The 17,574-nt window shown below is 35.7% G+C and overlaps 1 protein-coding gene across 1 annotated transcript; it reads left to right on the forward strand.

Moving 5' to 3' along the window:
* Positions 1 to 443: 443 nt before the first annotated feature.
* Positions 444 to 17,156, forward strand: LOC121428123 (ileal sodium/bile acid cotransporter-like). Its single transcript, XM_041624713.1, has 6 exons — positions 444 to 570; positions 6,732 to 7,108; positions 8,101 to 8,294; positions 11,242 to 11,446; positions 13,218 to 13,573; positions 15,054 to 17,156. The coding sequence occupies exons 2-6, from the start codon at positions 6,812 to 6,814 to the stop codon at positions 15,205 to 15,207; spliced, it is 1,206 nt and encodes a 401-aa protein (XP_041480647.1). The 5' UTR covers positions 444 to 570; positions 6,732 to 6,811; the 3' UTR covers positions 15,208 to 17,156.
* The last annotated feature ends 418 nt before the right edge of the window (positions 17,157 to 17,574 follow it).

A 17,574-nucleotide genomic window follows, 5' to 3' on the forward strand; every position in this document is an offset into this window, starting at 1 on the left:
TGACCGTTCACATCGTGTTCACAGTGTCGACTATGTGAAAATGTGATTCACACTGTGGAAATGCTCATATTGAACAAAGTCAAGGTGATTTAACATTGTGTTCCGCATTGTGAATACACTGTGGCACATACTGTTGGACAATGTATTCTTTTTCAGTTGGGGATGACGGTATGAGTAGGTACTAGGTCAGTATAAGTTCGTTATTGGTCTGTATGAAGTCGGTTTAAGTCGTTAGTGAGGTCGGGTATTATCTAATAACTGTCGTGCAAAGCGGGTTTTTATCTGTAATTTCAATTTTACTTTTACATAAATGCTGAGAATGACAAGTTGTTAGAGTTTTTAGAGTCGATAGCACATCGATGAATTCTGAGCATGCTCGCGAGCAAATGAGTCAGCAGCCGCGACAGACGCATCAGCAAATTCAATCTAACAATGTCAAAGGGGGAAAATTGAACTTCTTCAGAGATTACTTCTTGGGGACTGGAATGCACACGTGATTCAACAATATTCTAAGTCGCTCAGTGACCAACAAGATGAAACACCGGATTTGATCTGCTTCTTCCTTAAATGGTATGTAGCTTCTTAATTCGTACCATTAAACTTATTTTCACTTTCTTTCAACATTGAAGTCCTGCTGCTCTTATCTTTATTTCTTTTTTTCTTATGTTTTCGTATCCCTTGTGTGTGTTTCCCTTTTCTTTTCCTTTCTTTGTTCTTCTGCTCTTCTGTTCTGTTACCTCCATGTCCGTCTTCGTAGGCAATTCTACAGTAATTATTTAGAGGGGTGCACACTCTACAAGCATTTTTGATTCTTAGTGAATGACTTCATTTTCTCAGATCTTTATGTTTATGACAATTTGCGTATATATGTTTTACTTACGGGGGGAAAATGTATCGTACCTACCTCAACTTATATTGTTTGCATAAGTTTCATTTGCAATTGTCATTCTATATGACCACTTTCTTTATTCTGTTGAAAATGAAATCAAACAAATTGAATTGAATTGAATTCTTATTTTTTTACTTTAAGAGTATTCATTTTTGTTAAAGTAAGGTGTTAAAACTTACACCAGTTGGTTTCCTTATAGAGGACCTCATCATGAGGTGTTAAAATTACATTCTAGAGATTATACATGACACCAAATGAGAGTAGAAGTAACGATCGAATGAGATGTAGAATCACCCAAAGGTGCTCAGTTAACACCAAAAATAAATTATCACCGAAGTAAAAGACTGGTGTGGTTATCACTGTACACTTACTGTGCGCCCGCCAATCATCAACAAAGATTTAACTGGGAAGGTCTCTTATCTTACTCATATTTTCCCCCGCTCAACTGAGCAACTGTCGTGATTTTAATGTAATTATCACAATAGCTATATGTTCGAAAAACTTATGAACGTTCTTCACCATCTTAGTAATGAAAACAAGGGGCTTTTCTGAAGTAAAATCAACGGTTGTCATTCAGTGTTCAAATCGGGATTTCATTTCATTCTTGGCCCGCTACTGACAAAAGAAAGAGGATATGAATTTCTGCTTGTGAACGTTACCCCCCCCCCCCCCTTCCTCTCACTCCTTCCTTTTCGACCTTCACTCTTAAAAATATTGGGTAAAAATGTTCCATGAGGGTAATTATGTATCCAACCATGGGCATTTCTTTTAGGCATTGTTATTTATCCAATGTGATGGAAATTTTGCTCGTTCTAAAGTAATTTCTGCTTATATTTTAACCTTACTGGACAATATGCTTCCCGCATTGGGTAAAATACTGCCCAAAATTGGTTGGATACATAATTACCCTCGTGCTGGTTAAAATTTTGCCCAATATTTTTTACAGTGTTGGAACGATTGACATGTCGATGTTATAAGTTTCTTTTTTTTTACCTTGATGTTGCTTATTGGCAGATCAGCAATAGAAAAAAGGGCGTAGATTTTCAGGTAAAATTGTTGCTTAAAATTTAAAGCACATATTGTTTGGGCCCATCACTTTGACAACTATCATTAAACTTTTCAACAACTTTCTTCAACTTTTTAACAGTTGCTAAAAAGTATATAAAAGATTTTTAGAGTGACATCCTCAAATAGCGTGCTAAAAAAAGATAACGCGTTTTTTTTTAAGTGATAGCAAAGCAACTACCCGCAACAACCGATATTTTCACATTGAAAATGAGTTGCCAGCATGTTCTTTTGAACGTTTTGAAAGCATAGATACGATATTTGAAAATAGATATTGACATTGGACTCCTTATACATTTCATGCAGGTATGTCACGCTTAATATTCGATTTTCTGGTTCGTCGATTGATAACACTAAAATTTAATCGCATTAAGTTTATATCATCTCACATTATCATTTTTCCTTCGCACTCATTAGCCTCTGGTAATCTAACAACCTCAATTTAAAAAAAAGTTGCGAGCGAACGAAACGAGCGAGCAAAATTTTTACCATTTTAATAGAAAACTCCAATTATGTCATAGATTTTGACTTGATATTTAGAAAATATCATATTTTACAATTTTCCCTTTCTTTTTATTTTTTTTACTTGGTCGTAAAAACTTGTTACTGCCTAGAAATAAAGATGTCTTACATTTTATAGATATATATGACTTTGATCGCAGGAAACAGCAGACGGAATGAAAAATGGGTTCGGGCAAAACCTGAAAAATTCCCCTAGGATATTGTCAAACAAGCGGAAGCCATCATGTTTGAAGTAAAAAAATGGGGTTTTGATTTTCAGTTGCCCGTCAACTTCTGAGTAAATTTTTTAAAAATAATGCTTGCAATGGGAATGTAAAATTTGAGGCACGGCAGTTTGTCATCAACAAAGCAGTATTAACTTTTCATCATTTATTTATTTATTTATTCATTTGTTTATTTATTTATTTATTTATTTATTCATTTATTTATTTATTTATTTATTTATCTATTTATTTATTTATTTATTTATTTATGTATTTATTTATTTATTCACTTTATCTATTCATTCATTATATTGAATTATTTATTCATATTCTTACTTTTTTACTTATTTATTTATTTAATTATTCATTTATTTGTTTGTTTATTCATTTATTCATTCATTCATTTATTCATTCATTTATGCATTAATCTATTCATTCATTCATTCATAGTATAATACATTGGTGGAGTATAGGTAGTTATTTAATGAAGGGACATCATCACCTTCATGTTCCTGCACTGATTTCCACCATAATTCATGTTTTCGGTACGATAACAAAGAGGCTAGCTTCATTTTACAACCTGACATCTCCAGTTATTACCAAGTGCTAATGCAATAAATCACTACATTCGAATTCGTGGGAAAACATGGCCCTGTGAAGCGAGGGTGCTGAAGCACCCAGGATTTTCATTTAGAGGTGCTGTGTGTATCATGTCCATAGGCAGCACCTCCCAGAATTTTTGATTGATTGATTGATTGATTTTATTTGGCAAGTCACCATAACATAATATATACAGTAGCATTTAAACAACAGGCTTGCACAGGATGACCCACGAAAGCTCGAAAGCTTATTTCCAGTGGGGTCCTGAATTAAGATAATAAAATGGTTCAATTATACTATTTACATATTAAAAATGAAGGGAAAAATCAGAATTTAGTATTACCAATAAATAAGATATATAGACAATAAATAAGATATATACAAGAATATAACGAAGAAGAAGAAGAAAAGAAGGAGAAGGAGAAGGAAGAGGAGCAACAGAAGAATAGTGGGAACGAGGAGTATAGAAAAGGAGACGGAAGAAACTGATAACGAAGGAAAATAAATAAGGAGAAGAACAACAGCAAAAACGGTGACGACAATAACAACACGAAGAGGAGAATAGGAAGAGATAAAAGAAATAGAAAGAATAGAAGAAAGGACATATCGAAGCTTCAATCACACTATGTAAAATACATAAAAATACCTGGTAGAGAAGAGAAAAGACCTAGGTCAGTATTCAGGCTAAATCAACCGTATAACATATCATTTGCATCTTCTTTTTGACTCTCAAGTGAAAGATATTCTTTCAATTTCCTCTTAAAATGCAAAAAGTTTCCTATTTCCTTTATACAATTGGGAAGGGAATTCCAATGTTTTATAGCATTGTAATAAAAGGAGTTACCAATACTCCCTATCCTTTCTGGTAAGCAAAAGTTGAAATGGCTGTTTCTTGTATCATAGTTATGTATTTCGGTAACGAGATTAAAGTTTGATCCAATGTAATGATTCGATCTATTGTGATAGATTTTATGCACGTGGTGCAAAATAAGCTGCTTTGATCTTTTGTTGACTTCAAGAAAACCTGCTCCAGTGAGTTCGGTATAGCCAACATGGGTTCTGGGATCAGAACAGTTAATGAATCTAACCATTTTATTCTGTATAATTTTCAACTTCTTTTTATCGACTTCGCTTATGCCACTAAACCAAGCAGGGTTAGCATAGTCAAATAAACTCTGAATAAGTGCAAAACAGAGAATACGCCTTGCTTTTTGATCCATACAACTTTGATACCTGTACAAAAATTTCAAACGGGCATTCGCCTTTTTTACGATTGATTCTAATAAAGATGAAAGTAAGGGAGCTAGTCAACTCAATGCCTAAATACTTTACAGATTCTTTCCTCTGAATTATCTTATTATTGTATGATACTTCAAATTCAAATGAAGTTTTATGATTACTTTTAGAACAAAACAGAATGCTTTCGGTTTTGCCTAAGTGTAACGATAATCTATTATCAGTCATCCAATCGACACATGTAGACAGCTGTTCGCTAAGTTTTTCCTCAACAAATTTTGGGTTGGAATTTGAACAAAGTAGTACGCTATCATCTGCATACAATAATAATTTACAGCCAGCTTTTATACAAATAGACATGTCATTGATATAAGTTGAAAATAGGATTGGGCCTAAAATACTTCCCTGTGGAACTCCACACGTTATAGGCATACTTTTGGAACAAATATCGCGAATAGCAACTACTTGATGTCGATTCGACAAGTAGGATTTGAACCATGCTACAGTAGCCTGGTTAAAACCCAATATTTGTAATTTTTTCAATAAGATGCCGTGATTAACTGTATCAAATGCTTTTTGAAGATCTAGAAGTACCATCCCAACGAATTGGTAGGTGTTAAAAAAATAAATGCATAAAGAAAATGCCCTACATTTTGTAACGAAACACTTTTTGTGCTTGTCTAGTTTTACGGGACCGAAATCACCCTCATTGTTTGTGTAGTGAACCATTTTTTTTTTGGGGGGGTGTTACACCCACAAATGTGATAATTATTGAATAATTGCTTGCGAAGACGGACACATAGGTGAAAGAACATGTATTTCAATATTTCAGTCTGTGCCCCAAAATATACATGATATAGAAATGAAAGTAAAACTATGTTGTCTTTCTTCACTATAATCTTGTGATGCCTTCTGTTCTCGACTATTGTTTGTTTGTTGTATTACAGTTAAATCTCTTTTAGATCGATTTGGATCAGCTAAAATTTAAGAAAAAAAAACTAACAAAAAGTTGACATTGTTGTTACATAATATCGCAATCGATTCTAGATGGCATCCATAATTTTGCTGCGTAAAAGATATGAAATCTTAGTCATCCACTCTTTCGATAACTCATTGAAAAAAAAAACGGTAAAAAATTGTCATTGAGGACATATCAGTGTCCTGAATGCCTACACTTCATATGATTTTTTTGACAGTTGCTAGTGCGCCATCTTACGATGAAAATTCTTAAGGCTTGGCGACAGCTAGCCATTTGCAGGGTCAATGAATACGAGTAATGGTCGATCGAGCATCACATGATCATTCCTCAAGCCAATCTGAAGCCATTTTGGGGGGGTGAAAATTTCGTCGTTCCCCTGAAAGCTGAACTGAGTTCCTTTCGTTTTGAGACAGTCATTGTCTTTATAAATCTAATATGGATGCGATACTGATTGGATTGAAACTCAATTTGGGTGACTCTACTAGTGTTCTTAAACCAAGCATCAATCGAAGAAAGCGGTTGCATTTCGGGGGGAGGGGGATCAAGCACGGATCTAAAGATGGGCCTGTTTTGTTTCCAAACGGATGATTGAATACCCCCCCCCTTAAAAAAATAGAAAAACAAAGAAAAATAAAAACAAGGACAAACAAAACATGGATGTTGGTTTGTCATTATGGTTGGAAAAGTAAAAGTATATTCTTGGCGATCCTGCAAAGCGGTAGAAGGTGAAAGAGGAGGTTCAAAAGTATGTTGATAAAAAGAACATCTGATGGAAAACCTTTTAATTTACCTTGTGAGTTAGAAAAATTTTACTGACCTCTCAAACATTCATAATGTTCTATTAAAAAAACATCACGTCATATCAGTCCCCTCATTTGCATTGTGGCCAGGATGTGCATATAACCATGATAACTGTTTTGTGAAAATAATCGAAACTTTAAAATGTTATAAATTTCTTATTTTACATCCGATTTTGATGAAATTTTCAGTGCTATGATTCTTTGATTTTTGTTCTTTTTATCTAAACTATCCTTTTGTTTGGGTGGACTTGTCCTTTAAGTTATTATGCTATGAGTGAATTTGGATGCCGATGGACTCATAATCCAGATCTGTTGAATATGTTACTGTTACAGTAAATTTAATCGTAAAATTCTGACAGGGTATATGTTACACCATTACACCTTTACCATTTTTTTTAAATCGAAAATGAACCAATCCTACCGTTATCTTCCCCCAGATTTTATAAAATACTGTTTCTAAACAAGACCAGAGAAAAGATTAAAGACTAACAGTGATACAAGATCTCTCCCATCAACGATGGCTACAACGACGGAAGCAATGGCAACGGTAGCGACGACCACGAGGACAACGACGACAGAATCAATGATGTCGACGGCGATCGGAATAACAACCGAAGTTCTGTCGACCATCGCCAGCTCAAACTCAACCGGAAGTGATTGTGGTCACCATGGTGACGGCGGCGATGCGAAAGGCGGGGGTCATAAGAATATCGATGAACTGAAGTTGGCCAATCAGTGCGTATTAGGGATCACGTTGGGACTAACTATGGTGGCGATGGGAGCGGCCATTGATGTCAAAGACTTCAAAATTGTGGTAAATAAACAGTAACCATGGTAACAGTGAAAGAGATCTGGGGACCGTAACACAAAGCTTAGCTATGATTGTAGAACATTTTTTCTACGATTGATTCCATTGATTATAATATACAATCAAGTATGAATATCCAGTGTACGATTAATCGCTATCCTTTGTGTTATGGGACCCTAGATGGGTGACTAACTTAAGGATATAGGACACCGTACGATTGTTATACGACCCGATCAAGGAACATAGTGACATTTAAACATTTTATGATAATAAATCAAACTAAATTGTAATTATTTTTTCTAGGTTCATTAAACTATCAGAATACTGCCATCAACGTTTTATATCAGTGCAACTCCTTAGTTCGAAGTAATGACTATCATTCTACGAACCAAATTGACTAACAAACATTACCTAGTACATGTAATACGACTGCTGTGACGTCATTATGATTCTTAATCAAATTCTCTCTTGTCACTATCAAGAGTAACGAAACAACCACTAAGTTTTGTTTTAAGTACTCAGAACGTTGGCCTATAATTTGTTTTGATGATTTAATATTCTCTTTAATTGTATGATGTTTTATTGAAAATTCAGGTTGTAGGCAAATCGCAAGGTGTGGGGTGGCCTTTACACCTGCATTTGTTTACAGGTTTGGTGGTGACAACCTTGGTCAATTTTAACGAAATTAATGTTCATGAATGGTGTACCTATGTAACTTGATTTCATGTAATACATAGCAAAGTAAGAAAGAAAGCGTGAGAGAGATAGAGAAAGAAAATGGGTACAAATAAAATTACAATGTCCTTGAATAATCCCCTAAAGTACAATTATGTTCTTTGAGCACTTTCATTATTATTACAATATAATTGAGGGATAGCTTACAGTGTTAAAATGGCTAGAAATAACAGTTTCAATTAAACAAACGCAAACGCCTCGCACCCCCCCCCTCCAAAAAAAAATCGTTTCTCCTTCATAATAACTTTCTTTGTTTGACTCAGCTCCGTCGACCGGTGGGTGTTGCCGTGGGGTTCCTCTGTCAGGTCGTTCTGATGCCTTTGATTGGATTCATCATGGCAGTTGTCCTGAACCTTGAAGCACCATATGCGCTTGGGGCACTCATCGTGGCATCGTGTCCAGGAGGCACCACATCCAATCTCTACACGTTCTGGACAAACGGGGATATCTGCCTTAGGTGAGTGATTGTGGAGTTTTTGCTCCAGACCACGACTCAGGACGTATTCAAGAACATATTGCCTAATGCCAATCATGGCAATGAACAACCTAGAAGTCTTCGTCGAAAATTGGTTAATCAAAACAGTAGTATCGTCTCGGACACTTAACAACGCCGTTTTGCTTTTTTTCGTCGTCAGCTCCGAAACCTAGGACGAAACTGCTTTTTCGGTTCACCAATTTCGACAAAGACCTGACATCTGTCCCTTCTCTTATGACGGGAATTTTCAATAGAGCAACCGTTTTCTTAAAATGCGTTGCGGTGTGGATACTCCATATTATCGGAAATGTTGGAACCCCCTGTTACACCCACAAATGTAATAATCGCCCACAAATGTAATAACGCCCACAAATGTAATAACACTTTACCCACAAATGTAATAACACTTTACCCACAAATGTAATAATTTTTGATCGCCCACAAATGTAATAACACTTTACCCACAAATGTAATAACGCCCACAAATGTAATAACACTTTACCCACAAATGTAATAATGACTTTACCTACAAATGTAATAAATTTGAAGTGATTTTTGGCGAATTCGTTCTAAACTAATATCCTATAGTAATGCATTCATATAGCACAAAAGTTCAAAGTCTTTTTTCCAGACCCGGTTAATGAAATATTACAGTATAAGTCCAAGTCTTTTTTTCAGACCCGGTCGTTTTAAAAGTTATAATATACGTCGATGAGGGGTAAAGACAACACTCGAAGCCCAAGCATTTTAAGTGGGTTTAATTTTGAAGATTGGTCTCAGCTGTCATTTTTTTTTCAATATTTCTTTATCTTTTAAATAACCGGGTCCAGACGAAAGACTAAGCATAATATTCGTTTTATTCCACAAGAATAAGAATATGAGTCCTTTTTTTAGGATTGTTTAAATCATTTTTAAATCACCGGATCTGGAATAAAGACAACTCTCTTAACGTGTGCTTTTCTACATACATGGTCTTAATTTTGAGGATTGTTGGTTTTAGATTCGTTGTTGGGGGATGAGTTTTATTGATTTTCTATTCCTGAAATAATTGTGTCTGGAGGAAAGTCGATCTTCGACAATCGGTCTTCATGTTGTTCCACAGTAATTAAATTATAGGGTATTCGTTTTAGAATATTTGTAAAAACTATTTTATATTACAAATGTAACCAAGTCTGGAGAAAGGATATCGGCTTTACCCACGCGTTATTACAATGTTTTGTAGGGGTAGTAGTATTATTTAAAAAAAGACATATTTTTACTGGGTGAAACTTTGGAAATTTGGTCTTAGATTCGAAGTTTTTCAGTTACTTTTTTTAATAGCCGGGTCTGGAGGAAAGAGTACGTTTTAAAACTCGTGTTATTCCACGAGAATAAGAATATAAGGTCTTATGTTAGAAGTTTTTTTCTTAACTGTTTTAGGTCTGGAATACAGACAACACTCTTAACCTCTTTTAAAACAGGTTCTTAGGTTGAAGGTTTGTTTGGTCTTAAACTTTGATTTTTTTTAATTCTTACTATTAGCGTTTTTTTTAAAGAAAAAAATGGTCGGGCTGAAAGACTACGCTATATATCCAGCATTAATAAGATTATGGGGTCTTTATACTGTTTTTAAACTGTTATTTATAATGTTTAAATAACAGGTAACCGGGTCTGGAGAAAAGACTACGCTTGATTCTCAATTTACTCTTAGTGCATATATTCACATTATACACCGTATAAGTTGAAACAACAACAAAGACATTATTTCTTAGTTTGGACTTATATCATAAATTTTGAAATAACTGGGTCAGGAAAAAGACTTTAGACTTATTAAAATTCTTGAAACAACCGGGTTTGGAAAAAAGACTTCGGATTTATATTATAATTTTTGAAATAACCGGGTCTGGAAAAAAGACTTTGGATTTATATCACAATTTTTTAAACAACCGGGTCTGGAAAAAAAGACTTTGGTCTTTCATTATATTTTTAAACATCCGGGTCTGGAAAAAAGACTTTGGATTTATATTATAATTTTTTAAACAACCGGGTCTGGAAGAAAGACTTTGGACTTGTACTTTGATGTTTTATTAACCCGGTCTGAAAAACAAAGACTTTGCACTTTTGTGCTATATGAACGCATTACTATACGATTTTAGTTTTAGAACGGATTCACCAAAAATCCCTTCAAATTTATTACATTTGTGGGTAAAGTCATTATTACATTTGTGGGCGATCATAAATTATTACATTTGTGGGTAAAGTGTTATTACATTTGTGGGCGTTATTACATTTGTGGGTAAAGTGTTATTACATTTGTGGGCGTTATTACATTTGTGGGTAAAGTGTTATTACATTTGTGGGCGTTATTACATTTGTGGGTGCAACACCCCCCCCCCCCCCTTTCCGTGTACGAAGTATAACTGGAAGGAGGTCAATACAGGGCACCGATCACCAGAAGTTTGCATCCAACTCAGTGATAGTTTAATGAAGACATCCTCTCATTCGACATCACTAGAAAGTTGTTGAAATAAAAAGCTGTCCTTTATCGCAATGAGAACACCACCAACGAGTCTGAACTTGACGGTCCCTTTTGATGATATTTTCCCCACTGGGAATATTTCAGAACTGCACTTCTGACTTTAACCATATGTCTCCGTTCCAATTAAGATGTCCGGATTGGCAGAAACTGTCAGTGCTCCAACGTCCGCTTTCTTGTTCTGAATGCTTTGGAAGTTGATTTCAAATTGTTAGCAAAACCTGAGGAGAATTATAAAGTTGTCTATAATACAATTCAATCATTAATCAAACCTAAGCATGCTAAGAAAATAAATAGAACTAACAATACAGACATGTAAATCGTGAGACCTTCCTATTGTTTTTCGCCTAATTGCATCATAAATATGCCTATGACAAAGTGATTTATAAGGGTATTCAATTTATCGATATATAGCGTGATTATGACAACGATCTCGACCATCGTGGCCATGGGATCAATGCCCCTCAACCTCTACATCTACAGTCGACGATGGATTAGTGGAGGCAACGTAATCCCATACACCGACATCGTCATCACACTCGTCACCATCATCGGCCCCGTAGGTCTAGGCATGTTACTCAGATGGAAGTCGAAGAAGTGGGCAACCCTGATCGGAAAGGTATACGATGCCGGCTGATTGAATTTATTGCATTTGCTATAAACATAACATAACATACTAAAAAGTATTAAAGAGATAATATACGACATTATTATAAAACTAGAATTGTCTCAGTTGATTTTAGCAATTAATAGTAAAACAGAGGGCTTGCCCCCCCCCCTAAACAAAAAAAATAAAGCTTGTATTAGAGGCAAGACCCTTTACTTTTGTTTTATTACTTATGCCTTACTTAATCTTAATATGTAAAGGACAACAGATCTCGTAGGTATTTATAAAACATTATTTACTGAAGGAGAATTAGTGGTGAAAATTACAATAAAAGAGAGAGTGGGTGTAGAGACAGAGGATAGAAGGAGGACGACAGTGTGAATATCGAAAAGAAGGGGTGGGCAACAGGAGCAGATACTTAGACGAGAAGGTTTATTTTTATATTGTTTTGTTTTTTGAGGGGGAGCTCTTTGGGAGTATGTGTCCGATCCTCAAAATGGTCACAACCAATTCATTGATGAGAAGCTTCCTGATTTTTTGGTGGATTTGTAAGGATTATTTTGGGTCAGACATATTCTGCTGCAGCTTTGTTATCTTCCAAAACAATCCCTTGCAAAGCCAACTTTGAAAAATGATATATACCCTAAAATGTTTAATATATGATGAATCATATATAAACCCCTCAAAATTTTTTTGCAACTCAGTTTTGGGGGATAATACCTTTTTGGTTAATGAAGTATAAAAGATGAAACTGGTATCATTGGAAAGCTGAATTATTCCTCTTTACAAAGACATGCCATTTGCTGTGATTATGTAATCATGGAATATGCAATCACCCTGAACATTGATAAAAGTCAGAAGTGAAATGTTGCAAAATGCATTGATTTCTAACAAGAGTCTCCATTTCTATAGAATTTCCACAATGCTGGTGACAGTGAATGCACTCGGTCCATCCTCGAAACAATTGGAAACGACGCATTTTGCAACATTTCATTTCTAACATTGCTGCGTATTATCATGTCTGTGTATTCCATGATAACGCTAGCATTACAAATGACACATGATTGTAAAGAAGAATAATCATGCTTTCTAAAGATATAACTTTTACACATGATGATGGCACATTAAGAAATTTATTAGCACTCAAACTTGCAGTTTGAGTTGCAGAACTCAAGCATGACATGGCAATGAATTTGGCAGCATTTCATTTTTTACATTGCTGCATATTTATCATGTCTGTGTATTTCATAATAACACTAGCATTACAAATGACACATGATCGTAAAGAGGAATAATCATACTTTCAAATGATACCACTTTTACATATGATAATGGCACACTAAGAAATTTATTAGCATTCAAACTTGAGTTGCATAACTTTTTTTGAGGGGTTTATTAAAAAAAATGTGATTCTTTCGACTAATGTTCTAATTTACAACCAGATTTATTTGATTGCGTTCAAGATAAATCAAGATAAATATTTGCGGGTTTTTGTTTTGCTTATAAACTTGAAAAATCTAAAAGCAGTTGTAATGGCTAAAAAATGCAAAATTTTAATCATAGTGTTTAAAATATTTTTTGCAAATTTAACTTTCCTAATATTGGTGTGTCACTAGTTGATGGTACTTGAATATAATTAACAATTCTGACCACTAACCGAAGATTTTGACGGGCGTGCGATTTAGCCTAAATGGGTGGCGTGATGTAGATGCCGTATTTTTTTGTAAATCATTAAGTAAGAAAAGTTAGTTAAAAATATTTCATTTTTTTACTTATTTCACAGCCTTTCGGTGCCATCGGTATGCTTGGTATCATCGTAAGTATCTTCATCACCAGTTACATCAACCCAAAGATATGGACCTCATCGTGGAAGCTCTACGTGGCTAGCATCGCCCACCTCTGGATCGGCTGGGGAATGGGATATTCCATCGCCCGACTACTTCGACAACCCCACCGCCAGAGTCGGACGATCGCCTTCGAGACCGGCGCGCAACACGTCGGCCTCGCTCTAACCCTCATCGCGTTTTCTTACAAGAGCGATATTCAGCTATTCCTCCAGATCATCATCTACCCGATGCTCTTTGGACCATTCAGCATCATCACCTTCAGTGCTTGGGTACTGGCTTATAAAGTTTACAGGTAAGAAAACGGTGGTATAGTTGGCTGGGGAGGTAGTCCAGTTGGCGAGTTTTTGTTTCCCCCTGACAGTACTTGTGCACCTGGCTGTTTTTGGAGGCTTTGAATCAGGAATATTTTTTTTAGACTCGGACTCTTATCTTAATTCCTAATTAAAAACGAAAATCTTTGAAATTCTGTTCTAGGTGAGACTCGAACCTGCGTCTATGAACTCGTGGGCAAGAATGGCTTACTGATTGCGCCACACCAATCGAGCTGCTTTGTCGGCCAGAAACTACGCTATATATCTTAACGTTTCGCGTCGCCATGAATATTCGTGAGGCGTAGTCTGACTAAATAAACCCGATTACAGTGTCATTCCCCATACACTTATTCATGAAAATAATTATGCTATGGCAACAGTATACTTCCCTCTCGCGTCGGGTACACAAGTACTGACGGAAAAGAAATCGCGCCCAGTTTAGCACTTAGGACTCAAAAAGTTGTGTTATCATCCCACTCGAGTCGCAGTCAACATTACCATGAAAACTGAAGTCGTCTGGGAGGAAGGGGGGGGGGTAATGAAATTTCTGTAGAATACATCTATTCAAGGGGTATATCTTTTGTAATCTAATTCAGTTTTCGAAATCTATGAAGCAACGAATTGCCGAAACTGTGACATCACGCAGACATGTGTCTTCTATTGCACGCCTTTGCAATCCATTGGTTTGCTAGATTTGTCTCACAAGTACAATGTCAAAGGCCCTATTCTGGAGTCTGGTTTAATTCAAACGCTGATCTGAATTAGTTGTATCAGCTCATTTCTTTTCTCAAATCATTCTTAAATGTTTGGGAAGGGTAAAGTAGAAAGCTGTCTTCTTCATCATCAAAGACTTGGGAAAGAGAAAAGTAAACGTAAGAAATATACAATGTAAACAACATTTCAACGTGTCTGGTTCCTGTAAAAGCTTGTTTTGGCAATAACGACTTGGACGGATTCTACAACCATGGACCCTATACATGCTACAACATAGTTAATCTATTGAAAATGCCCTGACAATAAATTGCAAACATGTCGTTAGCCCAGAGTCCTGGGGGGCGTTTCATGAAAGGACTTGTCGGACGTTTTATCCGACAAGTCCCATTTTATCCGACAGTTACCATACGAACAGTGCCTCTCAGCCAATCAAAATCATGGAAAGATGTCAGATCTGACAACTTGTCGGATGAAAATATTGATGAAACGCTCCCCAGGACGACACTGCTGTTTTGATTCCCTGATTTTTGTTTTTAAATTTAAAAGGAGGGCTATTGACATTATAGATTATATTAATTGTGATCCAGAAAACGTTTGCTCAGTGTTGCAAAAACTCCCTGGTTAACTTAACGCACAGATATAGAACATGATCTAAGATATACTTGACTTCAGAATACGGGTACTATATTGTTGCATTTAGTTGCCTTGTTCACATAATTACTCGTGCACTAAACTATTTCACCACAGGCATTACAGACCAGAAGAGACAGAAAATAGAGAGGAAGATGGCGAAGGAAAGAAAGAAATAGAAGAGAAGAAAGAGAAGCCCTCGGCAACAGAGATGACAAACGGAGTAGACATCGAAAAAGGAGAGAAGAAGGAAAACGTCAAAGCACCGTAAATTCAAACCAACTCAAATCTGACGACAGACCTTATGGATATGACGTTATATCATGGAAAAGGTCTATAGTCAGATTGGTAAATTGCCAATTCGTCTACTGCCAACTCGTCCACCCACCACATGGTATACTTGTATTTAGTCTAATGCCGTTTTGTCCCTCAACATTTCGCCTAACAACCATTTGATCAAAAAAAAACATCCGTCTAATCACCAATTCGTCTATGACCATATCTTCGCATAACCAGTTGGTCCAATATCCACTTTATTTTCGTTAATTTTGCACAATTAACACATAGTCCAATTAGACCCACTGGTTATTAGACGAAATGGCGATTGGACGAAATAGCATTTAGAACATGTGGATAGTGGATGAACTGACATTAGACCAAATGATGGTAGACGAGTTGGCATTACACGAATAGGAAATAAACAGTAAGATATGAGTCAATTTGAATTCAAGAAAATGGAGAGAAAGGAAACGTCAACCGTGAAATTAAACCATCTCAACTCTCATTATATATCTAACAATGCATATGACATCATAATCTCATAGCGCCCTCACTCAGAGGATATAGGAATACGCATACATAGAGTTGACAGAGATGCGTCAGCTGCAGATCACTGCATGCAAGTAAATGGCTTCAGCCTCTAAGATGGCGACAGTGCATAGGGTCTATACATTCTTTATCATAAAATATCACTGGTCGTTTTATTCCGTCAGGACCAATGGACTGTAGCGTTTTGTATAAATATTCGGAAATGTACGCACGACCAATGTGTTTCTTGATAGCGATACTGATGCATTAGGGATGTTTAGGCATATGTATACATGCATATAAAGTGGAAAAGTTTTAACTAATAATACACATTTCAACAGGAAATGTCATTCACAAACATATTTCTTCACCTAAAGTTGTTTGAAATACGGTAGTTGTTGTATGGGACAGCTATAGGTTGTGAATCGAAGAATTTTGCGATTAGTATATTATTAACTGTAAAGAAGTAATGCCAACAGTAAAAAAATTATCTGTGATATTTTGATTCATGAGTTTGTGAAATACATCCGTACCGTATGCCCCCATCCTAATAATGTGTGCAAGCATTATTGTATAACTGTATAAGTTAACTAAGTATGGCATTCGTGGAATTGCACATGACCTTTTTGTACTTATCTTTCTAATCGCCAACAATGCACAGTATATAATAATGTTCAGTCAGACTACAATACAATCACATGTGGGGTGCCTCAAGGGTCATTACTTGGCCCCTCCTTTTTATTCAGTTTATTCATGACCGATATCATTCGTCAAAATTTTTATCTTTTATATGCTGATGATACAAACATTATATATTCGAATAGAAATATTGATCAAATATGTAACGTTGCTAACAGTGAATTAGCAAATGTCTGCCAATGGTTTAGCGCAAATAAGCTATCAATTAACTGTGAAAATTAAAATGTAATTATATGATATTTCGAAACTTCGCCAGGCACATCGATTTTGGTCATGTAGATGTTAAACTAAATTATAACATTATTCCAAGAGTTGAGACGACTAGGTTTCTATACACTTCTTGCTACTTTGTAAGTATATCAAAATGTGCCTGCTGGACTGTTTTGATCATGTATCATGCGAAGTATTTCATGCCCGTTTTTACTTGCTTGCTCGCCTCTCTTTTTTCTCCCTTCTCTCTCTCTTTCCCTACTATTAGCCCTTCTTTTTTTCAATTATTTTTTGTCATATAGTTTTACAGGCGTTACCCGGAACCAGCACTTGCTTTCTGGGTTTTTTTACGCCTTCTTCCATGTACATAATTTACATAATGTATTTTACATTCATTATTTTGTATATTAATGATATTATTGATTTGTATATTCTATATGACATTGAAATATCAATCGGAAGAAAGTAAATCTTGAAATAAAAATTGAATGAATTGAACCGGTACATATTTGACATTTCCAATTCCCATTAGTCTATCAATTATCTCTTTTGTGTGGTCGGATGAATACAGTGTCACATATCTTTTTTCGAGTGTGCTACACGGTCTGTTCACAGTGTGTTATAGTGTGTTACACAGTGTGCCTAAATTGTGTAACACGTTGTGTTCATAGTTTGTAACAATGTAATCACAATGTGCCACACGGTGTACACATTGCTCCAAATCGTGTTTATGATGTGTTACGCTGTTTGTTCACAGTATTCTCACACTGTGTCGCACACATCGTATTCATAGTTTGCCACACGAATTCGCTCACAATTGGTCGCACAGTATGTTTACACTGTGTCACACATTGAGTTCACAGTATACAAACAGTGCTCCACACAGAATTTCACATAGTCTGCTTATAGTCTGTTTCTGTTT

Source organism: Lytechinus variegatus, chromosome 14 (assembly GCF_018143015.1).
Source record: "Lytechinus variegatus isolate NC3 chromosome 14, Lvar_3.0, whole genome shotgun sequence".
NCBI lineage: Eukaryota > Metazoa > Echinodermata > Echinoidea > Temnopleuroida > Toxopneustidae > Lytechinus > Lytechinus variegatus.